Below are 22,537 nucleotides of genomic sequence, written 5' to 3'. Positions count from 1 at the left end.
TTATCTTTCAACTGAAATATCACTCAACTGAAATTTCTTGGTCCACAATACCACTGATCCTTTAAATTGCCAAATCTGATTGTCTTTTCTCAATTCTCATCCTGTTTGACCTCCTTGCTCCTCATGTCTGTATTATGACTTTCCTGGCTCTCTTCAAGTCCTAGGTCTTTTCATACCTCCTTGTGCCTTTCCTTTGTTAATTATTTGGTAGATGGCTTGTGGCAAATAATGGTTTGCATGTTGTTTCCCATATTAGACTGTGAGCTCTTTCAAGAGAAGGAACTTTTTACCATTCTTTGTTTCTCCACTATGCCTTTAGCACAGGACATAGGACATAGAGAATTACTATCTTTTGTATTTGGCACTGTTAACTAACTTCTTATTAAATATTCTCTGCTCTGAATTTTCTTTTTTTTTTTAGAAAGATTTTATTTATTTTGAGTTTTACATTCCCCACCATTCTTGCTTCCCTCTCCCCACCCCTCACAGAAGGCATTGTCAGTCTTTACTTTGTTTCCATGGTATACATTGATCTCAGTTGAATGTGATGAAATCTGCTCTGAATTTTCAGAAGACTTTTTTTTTGTTTTTTGTTTTTGCTTCTCCTGTTTGCATGACCACTTCCTCTCAGTCTCTTTCCTTATCTCATTATTCACATCACTCCTTCTAATTGTGGGTGTTTCAGTGTTTCACTGTTTCGGCAGTGATGTGTTGGTAAATGTTTGACAACCTGTTCTCAGAGAAAGAATGTGCTCTTGATACACTTTTAAGTTTAATCTACATTATTAACATTTTCTCCAAAACTTTCTTAAGTCTAGGCAATCTACAAAACAATAAATCAGGCCCTGGTTTGTAGTGTTTACCATTTTCCAAGTTTGCCATTTTCAACTGAAAATTTAGCATAAGTTGCTAGGCTTGATTGAGTTTTAACACACTGTTAGTGAGCCTAAGTCATTACCAACTTTCTCTATCATCTTTCTTGGTAACCTCATTAGCTCCCATGGGTTTAACTATCATCTCTATATAGATGACTTTAGAGTAAACACTCCAGGTGTTCACAAGAACTATTTGTGGCCATTGGGACTTGTATTGGTTTGATCAGTCACAGTCCAACACACTATAATTTGTCTGTAACAGTGATGTTGTTTTGGTCTTCAATAATAAAGCGCAAGATTATTGTTCTATTAGAAAGCAGGAGGGCTGGGAATTCAGGGAAGCCTGGAGGGATTTGCATGAACTGATGCTGAGGGAGATGAGCAGAATCAGAAAAACACTACACACCCTAACAGCAACATGGGGCTGATCAATCTTGAAGGACTTGCTCATTTCATCGGTGCAACAATCAGGGACAATTTTATGTTACCTGTGATGGAGAATACCATCTGTATCCAAAGAGGGAATCGTGGAGTTTGAACAAAGACCAAAGACTATTACTTTTAATTTTTAAAAAAGGTATCTTATTATATAATTTTGCTGTCTCTTATAGTTTGTTTCTTTCTTAAGGATATGATTTCTCTTTCATCACACTCAATTTGGATCAAGGACATGGAAACAATGTAAAGACTGACAAATTGCCTTCTGTGGAGGTTGGGGAGGGAAGTAAGATTAGGGGAAAAACTGTAAAACTCAAAATAAAATCTTTAAGAGAAAAAAATAATAATAAAGGACAAGAACCATATAGATGACAGATATACCCGGAGTCCCTTATTAAATTAATACTTAAAACTGCACTATGACTTTGGGGACACCCTTATAAATCCATCCCCATTCCCTCCCCCCCACCCCATGCTTCAGAACTGTATGAATAGACGGTCCATTGGGCATGTGTCCTAGAGACATCTTAAACTCAGCGTGGGCAATCCTTCCCCACAAAGCCACCCCTCTTCCAAACTTCCCTATTTCTGTCAAAGGCACCTTTTGGGATGGCAGCCTGGCTGTTGTCCCGGGCCCCCAGCGCCCCATGACCAGTTGCCAGCTCCTGCACTTCCCCTCCCATGCCTTCTCTCCACTCACACAAGGCCAGCCTTGGGCCAGAGCCTCGGGGCAGAGCCTCGGCTGGAACCTTGGCCTGGACCTCGGCCAGAACCTGGCCCAGAACCTCTGCCAGAACCTCGGCCAGAACCTCGGCCCGGACCTGGCCCAGAACCTCGGCCCAGACCTCGGCCAGAACCTCGGCCCGGACCTCGGCCAGAACCTAGCCCAGAACCTCGGCCAGAACCTCGGCCCGGACCTGGCCCAGAACCTCGGCCCGGACCTCGGCCAGAACCTGGCCCAGAACCTCTGCCAGAACCTCGGCCCGGACCTCGGCCAGAACCTAGCCCAGAACCTCGGCCCGGACCTGGCCCAGAACCTCGGCCCGGACCTCGGCCAGAACCTGACCCAGAACCTCGGCCAGAACCTCGGCCCGGACCTGGCCCAGAACCTGGCTCAGAACCTGGCCCGGGCCCTCGGCCCTGATCGCCGCAGCCGTCCTCAAACGTGATGTGGTCACGTGCCTCCCGGGCACGCACTCCCACGGGTCTCCGGTGGCGGAAGGATCAGGGCCGCCTTTGCTGGGCCTCTTGGCAGCGCGGCACACCTGGACGCACCTGTCTCTGGGGCCTCCTCCCTCCCGGGCCAGCCCGCCTCAGCTCTGGCTCCCACAATGCCTCTCTTTCCCCAGGGCAGAGGTCAGGCAGCATCCCCGGTGGCGGGCTTTTCTGGGGGCACCCATCCCCCCCCCCGCTGGGCGTTTTGCTTTTCACTTTCTTGTGTCCCTGCGCACGGTCTCTCCCGTTACAAGCCAGGGCCGACCTGAGGAGCGACCGGGCATCCCGCGCGGCGAGAGGCGCCTTGGACGTCCGCAGTGCACGGGGAGCGGGGCCCGGTGCACGCTTCTCACGTGGAAGGACGCGTGAGGCAGCTCGGAGGGTTCTAGTGGCTTCTACCGTAAGTACAAGCTAAGGCAGGCAAAGGGCTAAGATGTCGAAGAATTACGGGGTGGGGGGGCTCGTGGGGGCTCCTCTCCTGATTGGCGGCCCCCTTTGGGGCGGGAAGAGCGCCGCTGGACGGCGCGTTTTGATTGGCCGGGCCGGAGGCGGGGAGGCGCGAGTGACGGCTGTGCGTGCCCTTAAGGGAGCTGCTGCGCGGCCTGCGTTTCTTGGGCTCCTTGCGCTTCTCGCTGCGGTCTGCTCCTTGCCCGCCCGCTGCCCGCTGCCCGCTGCCCGCTGCCCGCTGCCCGCTGCCTGCCTCCGGAGCGGACGGGAAGCGCCGCGCGCTCGCTGGCCCGGGAGACATGGCAATGAAAGCTGTGTGCGTCTTGAAGGGCGACGGCCCGGTGCAGGGCACGATCTTCTTCGAGCAGAAGCAGGCAAGGGCGCAGCCGGGGCGGGCGGACGCGGGTCCTGCCGGCCCTGCCCGGGGCGGCGCGCCGGCCCCCAGCCCCCGCTCCCGCCGATGCCGCGGCCTCCACACGTGCGTCTCCGTCCCCGCGGAAGGCAGGGCGCGGGGCCCCGGGCGCCCGGGGCGCGCAGCCGCAGCCGCAGCCGCGGGCGAGCTAACGGTGCCGCCGCCACCGCCGCGGAGCCCAGATGCTGAGTCACGGGGGCGGGGCGGGCGGGCGTTCCCGCCCCCGGGCCCTGGGGGTGCGGGGTGCGGGGAGCGGGGAGGGCGCGGCCTGAGAAGAGGAAAAACCCGCTCCCACCCGAGCCCCGTGGGGGGCCGGGCCGGCTGCGGCCCTGCGGGACGGACGGCACTGCCGGGGCCGCGCCGGGGCTGCTGCCCGGCTGCGGAGCCTGCATAGGATGAGCCCGAGCTAGTTAGAGGAGGCCCGGGAGGGCGCAACGGGCCGAGGGGGCCGAGCACCGGAGTCAGGAGCATCTGGCTTCCCGTCCGGCCGGAACCTGGCCCAGAACCTCGGCTGCGTGGCCTTGGCCCAGACACTTAAACCTTAAATAAACCAAAACGAAAAAAAAGTTAAAAGAGGAGAAGGCGGTGCCGTGGACCCGACGGAGGGGGGCTTGGTTGGGAAGTTGTGGCAGGCGTCCTGGAGGCTTGGATTGAGAAGAAAGGGAGTTTGGGCCGGGCAGAACCTGTCCAAGGCAGGAGAAGAAAGTGAAGTAAGATGAAGAGTCTCCAGTGAGCTTAGTCAAGGTGAAGCGGAGTGTGAGAGACGACTGGAGGGCTTTGAGTGCCAGAGGGCAGCAGGGACCTGCTTACACCAGAAAGGTTGGGGGAGCCAGGGACGCTAAGTCGAAGGCTATTTTCAGGGCCTCATAGATAGGAAATGAGAGCTTGAAGATAGCTGTGGGAATGAAATGTACCAAATTGAATAGAAAATAAATTGCAGTAGTAGGCATAAAAGATGTTAATAACTAGAGGCATTTGGGAGAGAAAAGAATCCAAGATGACCTAGGCTTTAAGATTGGGCACCTGGAAAAATGGTGGTACTCACAATGGAATGGGAAAGTTTTGGATGGGGTTTCAAAACATTGGCAAACTTGTTGAAAGAGGGGTCACCCTTTTCATTGGACTAAATTCTCCTTGGTTTTTATGTCTAATCTTTCCATTATACTTCTCTCTCTGCCTGTTTTCATCTTTCTTGAGCCTTACTGATATTTCAACTTTACACATTTGAGCTTTCTGAAGACTTTTTACTTGAGTTTCTTGTACACTTTCAGCCCCTTATGGGTCTTTCAGCATTTTCTAAACTGTTATATCTTCACAAGTACACTGTTAGGTTTGAATCCCAAAGATTAAAAAAAAATGGGAAAAGGACTTTAAAAGATTTATAGCTACTTGTTTTGTATTGGCAAAGAATTGAAAAATGAGGGGACACGCATTAATTGGAGAATGTCTTTTCAAATTATGATATGTGATGGGTTCAGAAAAATCTAGGAAAACTTAGATGAACTGATACAAAGTGAAATGAGTAGAACCAGGAGAACATTGTACACAATAAAAACAATATTGTAATGATGGTCAACTGTGAAAGACTTGGCTGCTCTGCTCTGTTCAATTCCAAAGGACTCCATGTTGAAAACTATATCCATCTCTAGAGAGAACTGATTAAGTGAATGCAGATGAAAGCATACTTTTTTCACTTTCTTTCTTGCAGTTTGATTATTGTGGAAATATTTTGCATGATTTACCATGTGTAAATGAAATCATTGCTGAAGGAGGAATGGAGGGAATTTGGAATTAAAAAGTTTTTTTTTTAATTTGAATAAAAAGGGTAAGGAAACTAAGGAGTTGTAGAGACTGACTTGCCCAGTTACATAACTGTAAGTAGCAAAGTCTATACTAGGATCATCAGTTTTTAAACCCCATCATTTTATATATGGGAACTTATTAATTTACAGATGAGTCCCAAAGAGTACACATAACTTAGACATAACATAGAGCTAGAATTCAAAACCAAGACCTTTCTGGCCCTAAGTCTAATGTTCTTGAAAACATACTACTATTTCTCTAGAACTTTGTCTGATTCTCAATTCAGTATTCTGATTTATTGGTTCTACTTCATGATGATGAGGATTAGTTTATATTCTACTTGTTGAAAACTAAACAATTATGGATGAATGTTTATTTTTTATAATTTATCTTTTGAATAAACTTGAAAAGACCTAAAGCTTATACATAAAAAATTCTTAGTTGTTAAATTGAAGCTATATGTGTTATGAGAAGACTGGAAAGATACAAAGAGGTATCCATATTTTGCAGAAATATAAAAGCCCCAAAGAGAATTTTATATTTGCCTTATGATCAAATTTTCATTTGATCTCATGCTTTCTCTGGCAATTACAAGGTGAAAAAATTATAGACTATGTTGTCAAAAAAGCTAATAATTTAATGGGGGAAAATTATCACATTTTTCCCAATTAACAAACTTTTTTTCCCTTTTTAACTTATATCCCCCCTTCAAGTGAACAAAGAAAAAAGAAAACCCTCATAATAATTATGCATAGTCAAACAAAGCAAATTACTGTACTGGACATATTCAAAAATATGTCTCATTCTGCATCTTGAGTTCATCACCACTCTTGAGGTGGGTAGCATATATAATCTGGAGTCATTTGTCATTGTATTCATCAGAGATCTCAGGTCTTTCAAAGTTGTTTTTGTTTATTATAATGTCATTATATAAACTTATAAACTGTTACATAAAGTGCTTACCTTGAATCAGTTCATGCAAGTTTTTGGTATTTCTGAAGCTGTCCCATTCACTATTTCTTATGACACAGTTCTATTCCATTATATTTCCTAGTCCATAATGTTTAGCCATTCCCCAGTTGATAGTTTTTGCTCCTGGATAAAGAGTTGCTGAAATTATTTTTGTACATATGGGTCCTTTTCCTCTTTCTTAGATTTCCTTGGGGGTATGGGCCTATTTTTAGCCCAATTCACAACAGCCCCTTCAACAATTGTTATTTTCTGGGGAGTTTTTGGTCGTCTTTTCTAATCTGAATGTGACCCCAAACTTGGTTTAATTTGTATTTCTTTAATGATAAGTGATTTCGGAACAATTTTTACATAGCTTTTTAAACATTTGAAAATTGCCTTTCATATCCTTGTACCATTTATCTATTTGGGAGTAACTTTTGTGAGAGTTTCTCATTCTTTTCTCTCACAATATCACACAAAACAGATGCTCTAAAAATACTTGTCTTTTTTCTTTTGACCTCTTTGGGATAAAGGCCCAAAGTGACTGGGGCGCAAAGTATGAAATTTAATTTCAGTGGAATGGTTACAAACAAATTTATATTTTCTTGGTTCTTACTTCACTTTGCATAAATTCACCTGTGTTTTCACATGTTACTCTGCAGTTTTCATACTCACTGTCTCACAGTAGTATTTCTTCATATTCATTGTTTTACAGTAATATTTCATTACATGAATGCATAACAGTTTTTTTTAGATATTCCCAAGTCAATGGATGTCTACCGTTTCTAGTTCTTTGCTAAAACAAAAAATGCCGCTATAAATATTTTGGTGTATATAGGTACTTTTCATTAGTCACATCTCTGGAGTGTATGTCAAATAGTAGAATATTGGCTCAAAGTTCATATTTATCACTTTATTTGCATAAATCCAAACTGCTTTCCAAAATGGTTGTACAAAGTAATAGCTTCACCAACAATAGACAATAATGTCTACCAATATTCAACTCATACAACAAAGACTATTCCATCTTTTTCTATCTTTGTCAATTTACTTGAAATTACTCTGATTTGCATTTCTCTTATCATTAGATTCTACAGAATAAAATGTGAGTTGCTTAAAAACAAACTTTCCATCTACAGTGTCTAACAACATAGTAAGAGCTCAATAAACACTTACTGAAATTAACTGAAAGGCACCAAACCTGGGCTTTTCCTAGTCTTGAAGATATGATTTTCCTTTGTTGGTTACTGCTGTTACAAAAGACAACAGTGATAAAAACCAACATTCACTTAAGCAAACATAATTTCTTTGATTTTTCTAAAAAGTAACTATTACTCAGTTTGAATTTAAAAGTGACTGAAACTTCTAGTAAAAGCTCTCTAGTTCTAATCTACAATTCTAGCCTTATTTCACCATCATTCCTCTTCTCACAGGCTATGTTTTAAAACTTAATTACTATCTATTCTCTGCACATTTATGCAGAGTGAACACAATCTCATCTCTTCTCTTCCTCAAGGTTCAGATCTGGCACAACCTCCAAAATTTTTTTGGTTTTCTTCTTCAATTGAATTTTCTTGTCTATAGGCCCAGCCTTTGTCTTTGCACAAGAAACATAGCTAAGACAACTTGGGAAAGGAAAAAGAAAGAAATGACAGAAGTTTGAAGACTGACTTTAACTATCTCTTTCCTAATTTTGAAAATGTTTTATTTCAAACTTCTTTCCTAATTTCTATGCTAACATTTTGCTAATTTATTGTGGGATTTTGAAAGGCCTCCTAGGATGAAGTATAAATGTTGAAATTACACCAATTGAAGGTTAATATCTCAACTTTCTCTGCATTTTTGTTTTCTAAATACAGTGTTCTGGCCTGCATGGGAAAGTGCAAAATTTAATAGAAGTTGTGATAATATCAATTATCTCACATTCATCAATCTTAGATTATACAAGTGTTAATCTTACTAATAAAGAGATGAAGCTCTGAGAAGTTAGATTATTTAGCCTGAGGTCATGCAACTAATATAATCTTCATGTTCTCCTGGGTTTCTTCAAGATTCTGTTCAAATTCTATTTTCTCCAAAAGCTCTTTCCAGAATTGAGGGAATGCCTGTCACAAAAATGTGATTGTAATGTCATATTATTGTGCTGTAAGAAACGATAAACAGGATGATTTCAGAAAAACCTAGGCTTATATGAACTGATTGCATAGTGAAGTGAACAGAACCAGGAGAACATCATACATAGTAATAGCAATATTGTTTGATGAAGACCTGTGAATGAAGTAGCTATTCTCAGCTACATAATGATCTAAGACAATCTCAAAAGACTAATAGTGAAGCATGCTACCATTTCCAGGGAAAAAAAATGATACTGTTTGAATATGGACTGAAGCATGCTGTTTTTCAGTTTTTTCATTTTCCTTCTTTTATTTGAATCTTCTTACATGAAATGACTCATATGAAAATAGTTTACATAATTGCATGTATATAATCTTTATCTGATTAGTTATCTCAGGATGGGGGGAGGAGAGGGAGAGAGGAGTAGAATTTAGAACTCAAAATTTCGAGTTATTTATTTATTTAGGATTTTACAATCCCCCCCCCCCCCCCCCCCGGCAGTCTGTCAGTATTTACATTGTTTTTCATGGTATACATTGATCTAACTTGACTATGATGAGAAAGAAGTCATATCCTTAAGGAAGAAACAAAGTATAAGAGACAGCAAAATTATATAATAAGATAATGTTCTGTTTTTTTTTTAAGTTAAAGGTAATAGTCTTTGGTCTTTGTTCAAACTCCACAATTCTTTCTCTGGATACAGATGGCATTCTCCATTGCAGATACTCCAAAATTGTCCCAGATTGTTGTACTGATAGAATGAGCAAGTCCATTAAGTTTGATGTTGCTGTTAGGGTGTACAGTGTTTTTCTGGTTCTGCTCATCTCGCTCAGCATCAGTCCATGCAGATCCTTCCAGGCTTTCCTGAATTCCCATCCCTCCTGGTTTCTAATAGAACAATAGTGTTCCATCACATACATATACCACAGTTTATTAAGCCATTTCTCAATTGATGGAAAATCCCCTTGATATTCAATTGCCACCACAAACAGAGCTGCTATGAATATTTTTGTACAAGTGATTTTTTACCCTTTTTTCCATGATCTCTTTTGGGTATACACCCAGTAGTGGTATAGTTGGATCAAAGGATATGTAGATTTTTGTTGCCCTTTGGGCATAATTCCAAATTGCTCTTCATAAAGGTTGGATGAGTTCAGAGCTCCACCAGTAATGTATTAGTGTCCCAGATTTCCCACATCCCTTCCAACATTGATCATTGTCCTTTCGGGTCATATTGGCCAGACTGAGAGGTATGAGATGGTACCTCAAAGATTCTTTAATTTGCATTTCTCTACTAAATGATTTAGAGCAATTTTTCATATGACTATGGATTGCTTTGATTTCCCTAACTGTAAATTGCCTTTGCATATCCTTTGACCATTTGTTAATTGGAGAATGGCTTATTTTTTTGTTAAATTTGACTCAGGAACTCAAAATTTTTAATTAAAATTTTTTTTTAAGTTTTTGCAAGGCAATGGGGTTAAGTGGCTTGCCCAAGGCCACACAGCTAGGTAATTATTAAGTGTCTGAGGCTGGATTTGAACTCAGGTACTCCTGACTCCAAGGTAAGTGCTCTATCCACTGCACCACCTAGCCTCCCCAAATTAAAATGTTAAAAGAAATTTTTAAAGACCTTTCTAAGTTACCCCCATTGTTTAGTGTCTTTTCTCTGATTACCTCCCTTTTTCAATGTATGTATTGTTTTTTACCAAGTTTACTTGTTGTTTTTCTGACTAGGCTATGAATTTATTTTTTATTATAAAGATTTTATTTATTTTGAATTTTACAATTTTCCCCTTAATCTTACTCCCCCCCCCATAGAAGGCAATTTGCCAGTCTTTACATTGTTTCCATGGTATACATTGATCCAAATTGAATGTGATGAGAGAGAAATCATATCCTTAAGGAAGAAACATAAAGTAAAGGAATAGCAAGATCAGATAATAAGATACCAGTTTTTTTTTCTAAATTAAAGGTAATAGTCCTTGGTCTTTGTTCAAACTCCACAGTTCTTTCTCAGGATACAGATGGTATTCTCCATGCAAAGAGTCTCAAATTGTTCGTGATTGTTGCACGGATGGAATGAGCGAGTCCATCAAGGTTGATCATCACCCCCATGTTGCTGTTAGGGTGTACAGTGTTTTTCTGGTTCTGCTCATCTCACTCATAGGCTATGAATTCTTAACGGGTTTTACTTTGTATCTCAGCACTTAACTAGTATTAAGTGCTGAATATGTCCTTGATTTATTGTCCAATTGATTGACAAACTTGGGGACTTGGACAAAGATCAGTGCTCTTCTACCTCATACTACATTGAGAACAGATGAGTCTGGACAAAGTAGATGACCCGTTTTATATGAATTTTCTCTTTTATCAGGTCTTCTGTCAGGTCTCAGCACTGCATAAAGTCTCTTTATTTTGTGTTTACCTAATAGGGACCCTTTTCTTATAAGCTTTGCTTTGTTTTGACTGACTAGCTACAGTATCAGTTTTGTCAGCATGGCATATGTCTTATGTCAAAATTTAATGTAGCTTAATTAGTCTAGGGTTTGACTTGAAGAATGCTTTTCTGGGTTATCAGGAAGATAAAAGTTTTTCTCATTGAAAAAGGAAAACCCGAAAGACTTCCATCTGAAAACAGAAGAAAAGGAATTTGAAGCTCTAACCTACATCAGAACTTAAGATACAGAGAAGAGGCTCAGAGATGGAAAAGAAAAAGGATCATCTAAAATTTTATGCAAAGAAACCAGGTGGCCCTTTTGAAAGAGGAGGGAATTTATCCCTAGAGGAATGATGATCTTAGTCTCCAGATGATCTCATATCAGAGTTCAGTGACAGATTCATTAAAGAACAGTCAGAGAAGATTGGTAGTGGTTGGTGACTTTTCAAAGGTATTGACGTAGCTACTTGTTCCTGATATTCTTGGAATATACCTAAAGACTTTATAGAATCTTCCAAACCTGATGCCTGAACCAGCTCATTAATGAGACCACAAATACCATAAAGAATCAAGGAACTATTGCTAAGATTATGAAGCCTTGAGCAAGAATCTTGAAGAGTTATGAGCATAAGTTGTACTTTGATGATCTTTGCTTATTGACGTTAAGTGACTTCAGAAGAGAGGAAAAATTGGGAAGAGGATGACTGATCAAGAAGTACCTGTGATTGCTCTTGTTGGTCCTTTGTTCTCAGAGTGGACCAATGACATCAGGAAGGTTGATATCCTGACTTGCTAGTGAATAGAATTTAAGCAAGTTAAGAGTGTTCAGAGTCACCAGCCTCGTTCCCTCCTCCAAAACTGTCTGGACAATTCGAGTTGGCAGTAGTAGACCTTGGCCTTTTTAAGCTAAAGCGTTTTCTAAGACTCAACTTGTCAGTGATTAAGAAATGGGACAAAAAAAGACCCTTGGAGGGCCAGAACAGGAACAGTTTCCCTATTTATCCTCACTCTGGGACAACAAAACCCAAACAATCTCTAAACCTATAGTGATGGTATGAATGACAGTTTCTAGTGTCCTTTAGCTTCATTAGTAGCTCAAATGCAAGTGTTGACAAGGCAGATGGTAAGGCATGGTAGTCTTCCTTCTCACTAGAAGGAATAAGTTTAGTGTTTCCCATTTCATCCAAGTTTTTGTGAACTTATCAAGCATACTGGCTAGTATACAGTTTGTCAAAGAAAAGGGGGAAGTCAAGTGTGAGATTTAACATTTGATAGTAGAAAATCACCATAGTTTACTGAATTAGGGAATTGATGGTAAAATCTGTACTTTCACAAATTGACCTTGCCAATTCTGTGGAGGATGAATTGGAGTAGAGTAGAAAAGGAGTAAGGAGATGTAGCCACTAGGAAGACAATTGTAATTGTTCAGAGGAGAGATGTAAAGTAGGGAATAATGAGGTATTATGGAGGTAGAAATGAAATGGTTCTGTTTGAATGAAAGATGACACTGAGGTAAATCTGGAAACTTAAAAGGGTCATGGAGTCTTCAAGAATGATGACATAATTCAGAAATGGTGTGTTTAAGGGGTCTCCAAGACACCCCCCCCCCACACACACACATATCTTGAATGACAAGGTCAGACTCCAGAAAAAGATCTAAACAGTAGAAACCTTTGGAAGAGATTCTTAGTGAGATGAAGGAGAACTTCAGGCAATCTAAATATCTCTACCCTTTCATAGCCATGAAAGTTTAGTAATGCTACAGCAAGAGAAACTCAACTCCTAAAATGGTGTACCTTTCCCCTTCACAAAGCTGGCTTTTATAAAACCAGAATTTTAGTATAAAATTATGTATTAAGTATTTTGTTTACATTTTCAAACTTTTATATCATCTATGGTCCTTAAATATTGGAACTAGAAGTCATCTCATTTAGCACCTTTTATAATGTTACTGAGAATTAAACTGAGTGATTCTTGCCTTTTGAAGTGAATTCAGATCCCTTGATATCTCTGTTTTGCCTTTTCCTTCCACTTAGACCTACAGGTTTTAATCTTCATAAATCTTGTTCACCTACATCCTACATCCCTCCTCTACAAAACCAAAATGGCTACCCAAAAACCATAATAAGCTAATTGATTTGAGATATTTCATACCTGATATCAAAATTTATTGGTTTCTTGTCATAGGTATCCAATGGCAGTGTTAAGAATTACTGTTAAAAATTAATATATATGCCCTTTGACCCAGCAGTACCACTACTGGGTCTATACCCTGAAAAGATTATGAAAAAGGGTAAAAACATCACTTGTACAAAAATATTTATAGCAGCCCTGTTTGTGGTGTCCAAGAATTGGAAATCAAGTAAATGTCCTTCAATTGGGGAATGGCTTAGCAAACTGTGGTATATGTATGTCATGGAACACTATTCTATTAGAAACTAGGAGGGACGGGATATCATGGGAGCCTGGAGGGATTTTCATGAACTGATGCTGAGTGAGATTAGCAGAACCAGAAAAACACTGTATATCCTAACAGCATCATGGGGGTGATGTTCAACCTTGAAGGACTCACTCATTCCATCAGTGCAACAATCAGGAACAATTTTGGGCTGTCTGTAAAGGAGAATACCATCTATATCCAGATAAAGTGCCGTGGAATTTGAACAAAGTTCAAGGACTATTCCCTTTAATTTAGGAAAAAAACATACCTTATTGTCTGATCTTGTTACCTCTTAGACTTCTCGTCTCTTCTTTAAGGATATGATTTCTCTCTCATCACACCCAATTTGGATCAAGGTACAACATGGAAACAAAGTAAAGACTGACAGATTGCTTTCTGTAGGAGGGTGGGGGGGAGGGAAGTAAGATTGGGGGAAAATTGTAAAACTCAAATAATATCTTTAATAAAAATAAATTTTAAAAAATTAATATATATGGGGGGACAGCCAGGTGGTATAGTGGATTGAGCCTGGAGTCAGGAGAACCTGAGTTCAAATTTGACCTCAGACACTTAATAATTGCCTAGCTGTGTGACTTTGGGCAAGTCACTTAACTCTATTGCCTTAAATAAAATTTAAAAAATTAACATATCTGGTTAATAAATAAACATCATATCAGTATGTTGTTGAACCAATGAACCTTTCAGATGACTTTTAATTATTTCAAACTAATCAAATATTTCTTTCAATAAAGACTGGGGAGCCTGTGGAACTCTCGGGATCCATAACAGGATTAGCTGAAGGAGACCATGGATTCCATGTCCATGAATTTGGTGATAATACTCAAGGTAGGTTTTTTTTTTTAAATTTATGTGCAGTTGTTGGACCACTGTAGTTTGTCAGGAAAATATTATGGAGGGGAGACTAAACTTGTGAGAATTCAAACATATTGCCTTGTCATGGACGCTTAAAAGTAAAATATAAATATTAGGATTAGTCTTATTTGGTTGATGAGAGTGGAAGGTCAAAAAAGCCAACCTTATGTCTTTTAGGTGCCATATCTGGCTATTTATTGGTAAGCATCATTCAATTAAGGAAAGTGGGAAGAGGTATCAGAGCTACTTTCCTCAGTTTTTCACTTGTCCCATTTGTAAGTTTTTCCATTATTGCTTTCGAATGAGTTGGAATTGGATGATATACTTCAGTCAATTTATATGCCCTATTACAGATATTTCCTTGGGCTTCTTGTGGAATTTCACCATCAGAAAATTAGTTCAGTATAAAAGTGTTAATTTATTGAACAAATATTTTGTGTCTGTATTCATTTGACTGCTGTATTTATTGTACTTTTAAATGTTGGACAGTTTGAATAAGGAATATCAATCGGCAAGCCTCAATGCCATTCTGGCTTATTATTTACTTTTTGGCTGAAGTTTTAGCTCTCCCTATGGGAGATTGCATGGTGCTGCCTTTTGATCTACTTATATATGCCATAGCCAAAGTTAATGGAAGAACCTTTGTCCAAAAAGATGTAGTTTTAAGTGCTGTCAGTTACAGATGCCTTAGAGTACTCTTCTCTAAATTAGGCAATCGGAATAACAGCTGCTAGGGACTGTACTACCCTTGAACATAAGGAGATGTTTGGTCATCTTAACTCTTAAGTTAGAATTCTTCAAACTTTGATTTCATGTCAGAATATCCTTATGTAATGTGAGGAAGTTGAAACCCAGTGAGGTAAAAAAGACTTGTCTGAAGTGTTAGAACAGATTTAGTAATTCCTACTTCATATACCAAGCTACCACTCAAGTTATATTTGTCCTTGTTTCAGTTTTGTCCAGCATTTTGTGACCCCCATTTGAGGGGCAAATGGGCAAAAATTCTGGAGTGGTTTGCCATTCTACATTTTGGTACCTAAGTTTTTGGTAGGTTACTAGTACACAGATTTGATTTTTTATTTCAGTAACTTTGCTTATTAACAGTTTATTACATCTTTATAGAAGCAATTTATTTTGAAGATTTGATTAAAGTCTTAATTCTTCTTAACTAACAGGATGTACCAGTGCAGGTGCTCACTTTAATCCTCATTCCAAAAAACATGGTGGACCAAATGATGAAGAAAGGTAAGTGATAAAAACTGTCTCATTTATTACTGAAGTCTCCCTTGAATTGTAAAGTGAGAGTTGGCTTCGGGGCTCTAGGGTTCCATTTCTGTGGTCTACCTTTGTAGAACTGATATAATGAATTTCCACTTGGCCTTAGGTGTTTTATAATTGCTCTTTCCTCCTTTTGTCCTTTTAACCTAACACATAAGCAAGAAGGCATCATTTCTCCTCCATTTTCCGTGTAGTGCTGGGGGCACTAAAATGTTCACAAATGGGAACACAAATTAAGAGGGCTTTATTTTTTCATGTTTATTTAATACAGAACACAATGTCAAATGAAACAAATAGAAGAAATGACATGAATATATAGTATTGTCAGACATTAGAATAAACCAACCACCATTTTTAAAATATGGGGGAGGGAGGAAATCTGTGAACATCAAGGCCTAATTGATGAAACTACTTAGTACTATTCAAATTGGGGATGAAAATTCCAATTTCCACTTTTTCCTGGGAATCTTTTAGGAAAAGTAGATGGCTTAAAAGGAAAATCGTTACAAAGTTCAGTCATGTAAGGACTGATTTTTGATATATCAGGGCTAGAACCTTAATAATTCACTACTTATTAATAGGATAAACTAAACTATGATCTTGGTTAATTGGGAAGAATATACATTCTTTCCCAATTCCCCTCCCCCCAAAGAAAAACCTGTTGTTGTCTTTTAAAAGTCTGACTAGATTAATTGAAGCTTTTTTTTTCCAGCTTTTAACTCATATCTGGATTGTTACCTGGCAATTACCTTTGTTTGATCAGTGTTTTATTTGACCAAATATAACAGATAATTTCATCCTGGCAGATAGGGTCTGACTTTTACACTTGGAAACACTTGGTTGGAATTCAATTCCTTGTTTGTGATCCATAGGCATGTTGGAGACCTTGGCAATGTAACTGCCAACAAAGATGGTGTGGCAATAGTGTCTATCAAAGATTCTCAGATTCAACTTTCAGGACCATTGTCTATCATTGGCCGTACTATGGTGGTAAGCGTTAAATATGAAGTGTTTATGTGTGTGTACACATGCCCCTTTTCTAATACATAGAGGCCTTATGGCCCTGGCTTTGTTATTTAACCTTCAAGTGCTCTGAGTAGCTCTAAAATTAGAAGGTGCTGACTTGCATTATTAGAGGGAGTTTTTCATACACAAGTCCAGCCACCACAACTCTTAGATTCTTAGTTAATGAAAGTGAGACCCATATTTTAACTTGGCTTTATACTTCAGCAATTAAAATAATGCTAAAATCAATGCTCACAGTGAAAGGGAACAAAGACAATGACCTGAGTCATTGTACTTTAGAGGTTATACTAATTCTTGCCCATTTAATATCATTTAGAGGTAAATTGTTAAAGCCTTAGAAAAGTAAACATTTGGGAATTTTTGAATTTGGGGTGAGAATAGGGGGCAGAAAAGAGAACTGTCCTGGGTCTGAATTTAAAATACCAAATAATTTTGAAATTTTGGTTGAAATTTATAGTTGGGTTAATACCAAAACAAAGAACTCAAATCAGATTTTTCTATTTGATCTGCCAATATTCAATTCCTTCCCTTCCCCTTCTTTTAATACTTTTGACTGCATAGGTTGCCACATTGCTCAAAAAGGGGGAGGTGCTAGTCCATTTACTTCTAGGAAATCTAAGAATGTAAAAAAATCCATATTGATATAAATGTAAAAAATCAGAATGAATATTTTTTAAGTTAGTTTAGGGGATATCTCTAGGCACTGTTCCGCTATGCTGTCTTAACATTTTCATAGAATGAGCCCAATTTGATTTGTTCCCTCAATTTCTACTTGATAATATATATAGTGCAAATAGTATTAGAACATCATAATTTCTTTGGTATTATGGAAGTCTAGGATCAATATTCTCTAGATTTTTAGCTTATTAATTTCCTTTATAATAGCAAACTGTCTAGGACAATTTTATTTAGGTACACCATAACATAACCTATAACAAATCTATTAAATGTTATAGGCTTGCTTTCCTTAAAAAAGTAACCATATATATTTGTGTTAATCACTAAAGGTTCACTTGACATGCCCCTTGACCTATGTACATGTGAGGGTCTTACCTCTCAGGGATTAGGGAGCAAAAAATAATGTGTGTAGTAGCCACTAATGATACAGCTTCAATTTTATTAAAATGCCTTTTAACTTTTTTTTTTATCAGATTCATGAGAAATGTGATGACTTGGGCAAAGGGGCAAATGAAGAGAGTGCAAAGACGGGAAATGCTGGACCTCGCCTAGCTTGTGGCGTAATTGGGATTGCTAAGTAAATCATTTTCCTAGGATATAGCTCAGGTACCTAGGAACACAAAAATGTGGATGATTACATGTAGAAACATACTTGGCAAGACCATTAAACACTAATCTTAAGTCAAAGTTCGTGTGAAACTTTTAATTGCTTATTCAAATGTCTCTGATGCAGATTTATATAAAATTTCATACAGCCTATAATTAAAATGCAGCAGTGACTGTGGAATATTGTTTCTGGGAATTAAACTTAATTGTCTGGCATAATTTTGTTTAAACTTAAACTTTAAGGCTGGTCTCAAACATTAGATATACAAATGTTGTTCATTCAAAGTGAGCTTATATTGAAACAGTTCAGAATAGAATATAGCTCTCTAGACCTTGGGAAATTTGATATCAAGTATCATTTGTGTGGCAAATCTAATGAGTCAAGACAGGGATATGTGTATTATTTATAACTAATTAACTTTTTTAAAAAAACCCTGAGAAACCTGTTTCTAGCAGCTGGCTCATAGTGGACCATGTTTAGGTCCAATAAAAGGATATTTTTCTTGGACAAAGAGTATATATCCTCCTGCCATGGCTTAAGACAAGATAATGTGGTGTCCTAGCATGAAACAAACAACTTTTAAATAACAGGTGGCAAAATTTCTACTTTTGTGTAAAAATCTCCATTTATTTACAATTGGTTTAAACCAAAATCTAAGTCTTAAAATCATATTGGCTAAGAGTAAGAAACTTACCTGCCAAGTTAGCTTTTTTTTCCCTTTCTTCCACAGTCATGCCTTAAGAGTATGCCCAGTGAGCCCAGTACCTTTTAAGTTTATAATAAAAACTGAGATTGGCACATTCTGTCTCCAAACTCTTTCCATAAGGTAAAATGCTGCAGTACTTCACCCCTTCCAAGTTATTTCTGGGTTTTTTAGCCTTTATCCAGGCTTAGGTATTTTTTTCTCTTCCCTCAGAAGTGGTCCTTATCCCTTTTCTCTTAATCCTGTTTACATTATGCAACTTTAATGAAATGTATTCAAGTCAAGGTTTTCAATGAAATTCAAATAATTTATAAAAACAAATTAACAAATACCTTTGCAGAGATATACTAGCAAAGTGTCAAATTAGATTTCTTTTTCCTAAAAATGACATCAGTTTTTAACAATTTATAAAAATGTCTTGAAGAAAAAAATTTCTAAATCAAGCTGGATACTGTTTTTTAAAAAGACTAACATTTTAAAGAAATAGGAAAGCAGAAGAAGCAAATCTCCACTGATCTCCACTAGAAAAGTCATGGACATAGGATTCTTCTAAACTTTGGATTGGTACTCAATGTACCAACCAGACACTCATTGTAAATTCTGAACAATCAATTTGAATGAAATCATAACCTGAAGAATAGCCATCAGTCTTTTGTACAAAAAACCTTGCAGGTAACTCAAAATATCCTTTTATGTGACTCAATGGCTTCAACATGAATGAAACAAACAGTAAAGACAGATTTTTGAACACATGGAATTTTAAGTTCACAGATATGTAAACAGGATTTTTCCTTTATTCTGCAAATGCAGGAACATAAAAATGTCCTCCACCATCCCAACCCCTTCAAATGCCCTGCTGCAAAATGCAGCATTTAAAAAATTACTTGAGTTACCAAAGCAGCTGCCTCTTCATTTAGGGGAAAGAAAGGTGGGGAGAAGAGAAATGAACGTATTACATCAAAGCCAAGACAGTTTTTTAACTGCACAAGATTAATACAAGTTTTTAAGCACAGTGTTTGGATTGTTTTGTGGAACACTGAATACCTTTCTCCAAGGGCACTGGATGAACACTTATACCCTAAATACCTAATATTAGATTTATTTTTGGCTTTGGCTATTTTTTTCATCTCCTGTACAGATAATTTAACTTCAATAATTTGTGTTATAGGAACACAGCAAGACTACCTCTATACAAGGAAGTGCACAAAATAAGTGAGGAAATGAAGAGTTGAGTTATGCAAAAATAAGGCAGCATCTTAAAATCCTCAGTACTAAAAGAAAAAATAATATAGGTCAAAGTTTCAGTCTTGATTACTTTTCCAAACCCCACCCTCTCAAAACAATCTGAAAATAACAATGAATTTATTGGTTAAAAAAAAAACCAAAATAGCCTAACTCCCAAATGTATTATCAGGTGATGATTTGAATATATCAAATTGTTTTTTCTTAAGGGTCCAATTATATCAGTAAAGAAATTTGTTTTTTTTTACAAATTAATTAGGGCAACACCACAGAACCAATGAGAAAAATAAAACCTTGATTGAATCACAAACACTAACACAATTAGCTTTTCAAACAACATTTTAAAACCACTAACTTTTACCTTATATGATCAAGTAGATGCATCTAAAAATCAACTATTACAAATAAAAACCTGCTCCTGTGAATTCAGCTACACAGATGTATTTTTTCCCCAACAAATATAAACAATTTAAACTGTCTAATTTAGACTTAAGTACAGCATTAACAGCTCAAACTTTAAGATGCTGAACATTTCTTTTCCGCTTCAGTGCAGTGTAGGAAGAATAGCACACATTAAAGTTTGTTACGAAAATAGAGTTTATTAAAAACATCCCTATTGTTTGAGGAGCTTTCACTGTTACCTTTTCTTAAATTAAAAAAAAAATAGAAAGCACTTCTAATTACGATTTGTAAACTTTTTAAAGTCAAAACTTTTAAAAAGTTACAGCAAAAGGGTAATATTTTATTCATATTTTTGTCATTTTGTGGCTATTTTAAATAGAAGGGAAGCAATCAAATTGCTTATAATTCCCCGCCAACTACTGAGGGGCTGTGATATAGCAGAAGCAAATATAATACAGCATCTGTACACCTCAAGCTCTATGCTTCAATGTCACTGTCACATTTTGACAAATTTCCAGTCTCTAGCGAGAAGCCTCTACTGCCAAGGCAGAATCCTTTTCAGGTTCATCAACAGATGAAGTAGCCTTTGATGGTAACTCTTCAGTAGGATTTATAATTGTTGACTCTCCTTTATCAAGTTCTGAAATAGTGTCTGCATTTCCGACTTGGCCACTAGAAGGTTCAATGGTTTTATCACCACCTGACCTATCTGTCACCTCAGATTTTTCCTTCCCTCGATTTTCTTCCTTATCTCTACGAGAATCTCTCTCTCTAGAATCCCTGTCTCGATGTCCACTGGATCGTCTCCTGTCTTCCAAGTCTCTGTGCCTGTCTCGTTCAGGGGTTCTTCTCCCCCACTCTCTCCTTTCACGATTACTATTATCTCTGTCATCAATACGGTTACCATAGCGTTCCCGATCATTTTCTACCCGATTTCCAAAAGACCTTCTCCCAAATCTTTCTTGGTCTCTACCTGAATTGAACTGCTGCCTATTTTCATTTCTAAATTGTTGCTGTTGTTGTGGTTGCTGTTGTGGTGGTGGTTGTCTTCCATCTCGGTCTTCAGGTCCACCAGGGCCTGGGCCTGGTCCTCCAAGTCCTGGCATTCCACCAGGCCTAACAAAAGGGCCATGAGGTGGAAAGGGGCCTTTCATTCCATGAGGTGGTGGCATTCCAAAACCTCCTGGGCCTGGAGGTGGCCCTCTGTGCATCATGTGAGGTGGCATAGGACGAGGTGGCATCAAAGGGAATCGTTGCAAATGAGGTGGAGGCATTCCTGGAGGACGCTGAAGGGGTATTAAACCAGGCCGAGCACCCAGCAGACCAGTAGATGGTGCTTGCAACCCAATTACAGGACCAGGTGCAACTCCTTGTGTGCCTAAAAAAATTAATAAAACACTTAAAAACAAAAGAGAAAGCACCGTTTTCCTTAAAACCTCTCTTATCTGTATATACTAGAAAATACTGCTTACCAAACATCTATACTGAATTCTACACAACATTCAGTATTGTGCCCATCACCGTACTATGACCACACTATAAGATTTTATGCAAACTAAAAACTTTGAGACATCAATCTAGGGACAAGGTGGTCTTGATGTTTTTTTTTAAATTCCTAATTAAGTTAAAGGGGAGTTTTCTATCCATTATCCTCTATCCAAAAGTTTTATTAGATTTCAATTCAGCTTCTTGAAATCATTATAAAATTACACTCTCAAACTCTGTAAATCCAATGTGGTACAATTAATGTTGGAAAATTGCCAACATTGTTTAATTGCTATATTGTCTCCTCAGACTGAAATGCATACTGATGATTCATTTTATGAATCACTGAAATATTCACTTCAGAGTACAAATAAAGGCATACAAAAGTTATCCCAAAATGCTCTACCAAAGGTCTCAAATATTGCCAGGCCAAAAGTGATTTCAGCTATTCCTCTTCAATTTCTTCTTCCAGAATTGTTAAGAACTGGAAAAGCAAGTTCAAGAAACAACTACATATATTTTTAACTTTTCCCATCACTACATGTGTGGTTACCCCAATTCAATGAAAAGCAAATTAAACTTGCAACTAATCATTTGAGTTTTCTTAATGTAAATTGCCCAAATCTAGAAGACTAATGTCTGCTAGAAATAGCTCTTAAAACCTGACGGCTGTTCTTGAGCAGTGTGGAACTACACCCAAAGACAATAAAACTGAGTCCCCTTTTGATTCAGCAATATCACTACTCAAAGAGATCATAAAAATATTCATAGCAGCTGTTTTTGTAGTGGCCAAGAATTGGAAATTAAGGGAATGTCCATCAATTGGAAAATGGATGAAGAACTTATGGTATAAGAAAATGATGGAATACTCTATAAGAACTCATGAGCAGAATTCCAGGAGAACAATGTACATGTTGTGAGATGATCAATTATGATGAACAGAAGAAAGCATATTATTTTCAATTTTTAAAATGTTTTTATGCTTTATGTGTTTTTTCCCCTTCATGGTCCCTTCTCCCTTTTATACTCATTCTTTCACAACATGACTAATACGGAAATATTTAACTTAGCTGTATATGGATTACTTGTTGTCAAGATGAGGGGGGA

General features: G+C 38.5%; 2 protein-coding genes across 9 annotated transcripts in view; one reads left to right on the top strand and one right to left on the bottom strand.

Moving 5' to 3' along the window:
• Positions 1 to 2,466: 2,466 nt before the first annotated feature.
• On the top strand, positions 2,467 to 17,678 carry SOD1 (superoxide dismutase 1). 2 transcript variants are annotated; one of them, XM_074214018.1, is made up of 5 exons: positions 2,467 to 2,928; positions 13,889 to 13,982; positions 15,185 to 15,254; positions 16,160 to 16,277; positions 17,465 to 17,678. In XM_074214018.1, exons 1-5 carry the CDS (start codon positions 2,482 to 2,484, stop codon positions 17,570 to 17,572), a joined length of 837 nt encoding a protein of 278 aa, XP_074070119.1. In that variant the 5' UTR covers positions 2,467 to 2,481; the 3' UTR covers positions 17,573 to 17,678. The 2 variants fall into 2 exon arrangements, with proteins under 2 accessions (XP_074070119.1, XP_074070120.1); XM_074214019.1 differs by lacking the exon at positions 2,467 to 2,928 and adding an exon at positions 3,176 to 3,349.
• Positions 14,838 to 22,537, bottom strand: part of LOC141506865 (SR-related and CTD-associated factor 4) — a 109,571-nt gene continuing 101,871 nt past the window's right edge. For 3 of the 7 annotated variants that reach the window (XM_074214014.1, XM_074214017.1, XM_074214012.1), the window contains exon 20: positions 14,838 to 21,323. In XM_074214014.1, the coding sequence (XP_074070115.1) occupies positions 20,467 to 21,323 (857 nt within the window). In that variant the 3' untranslated portion in view covers positions 14,838 to 20,466. The remainder of the gene's footprint in view (positions 21,324 to 22,537) is intronic. The other 4 variants (XM_074214016.1, XM_074214011.1, XM_074214010.1 and 1 more) reach the window with 2 other exon arrangements.

The sequence above is a fragment of the Macrotis lagotis genome, chromosome 1 (assembly GCF_037893015.1).
Source record: "Macrotis lagotis isolate mMagLag1 chromosome 1, bilby.v1.9.chrom.fasta, whole genome shotgun sequence".
NCBI lineage: Eukaryota > Metazoa > Chordata > Mammalia > Peramelemorphia > Peramelidae > Macrotis > Macrotis lagotis.
The sequence above is the reverse complement of the archived record's forward strand: the minus strand, read 5'-3'. Positions and strand labels throughout refer to the sequence as shown.

Excerpts from the sequence above, each read along its gene's own strand:
- SOD1 (XM_074214018.1), top strand. The coding sequence starts at position 2,482 with ATGTGGTCACGTGCCTCCCGGGCACGCACTCCCACGGGTCTCCGGTGG. Across the intron at positions 2,929-13,888 it reads GGGTTCTAGTGGCTTCTACC|ACTGGGGAGCCTGTGGAACT; the intron begins GTAAGTACAAGC and ends CTTTCAATAAAG. Across the intron at positions 16,278-17,464 it reads TCATTGGCCGTACTATGGTG|ATTCATGAGAAATGTGATGA; the intron begins GTAAGCGTTAAA and ends TTTTTTTATCAG.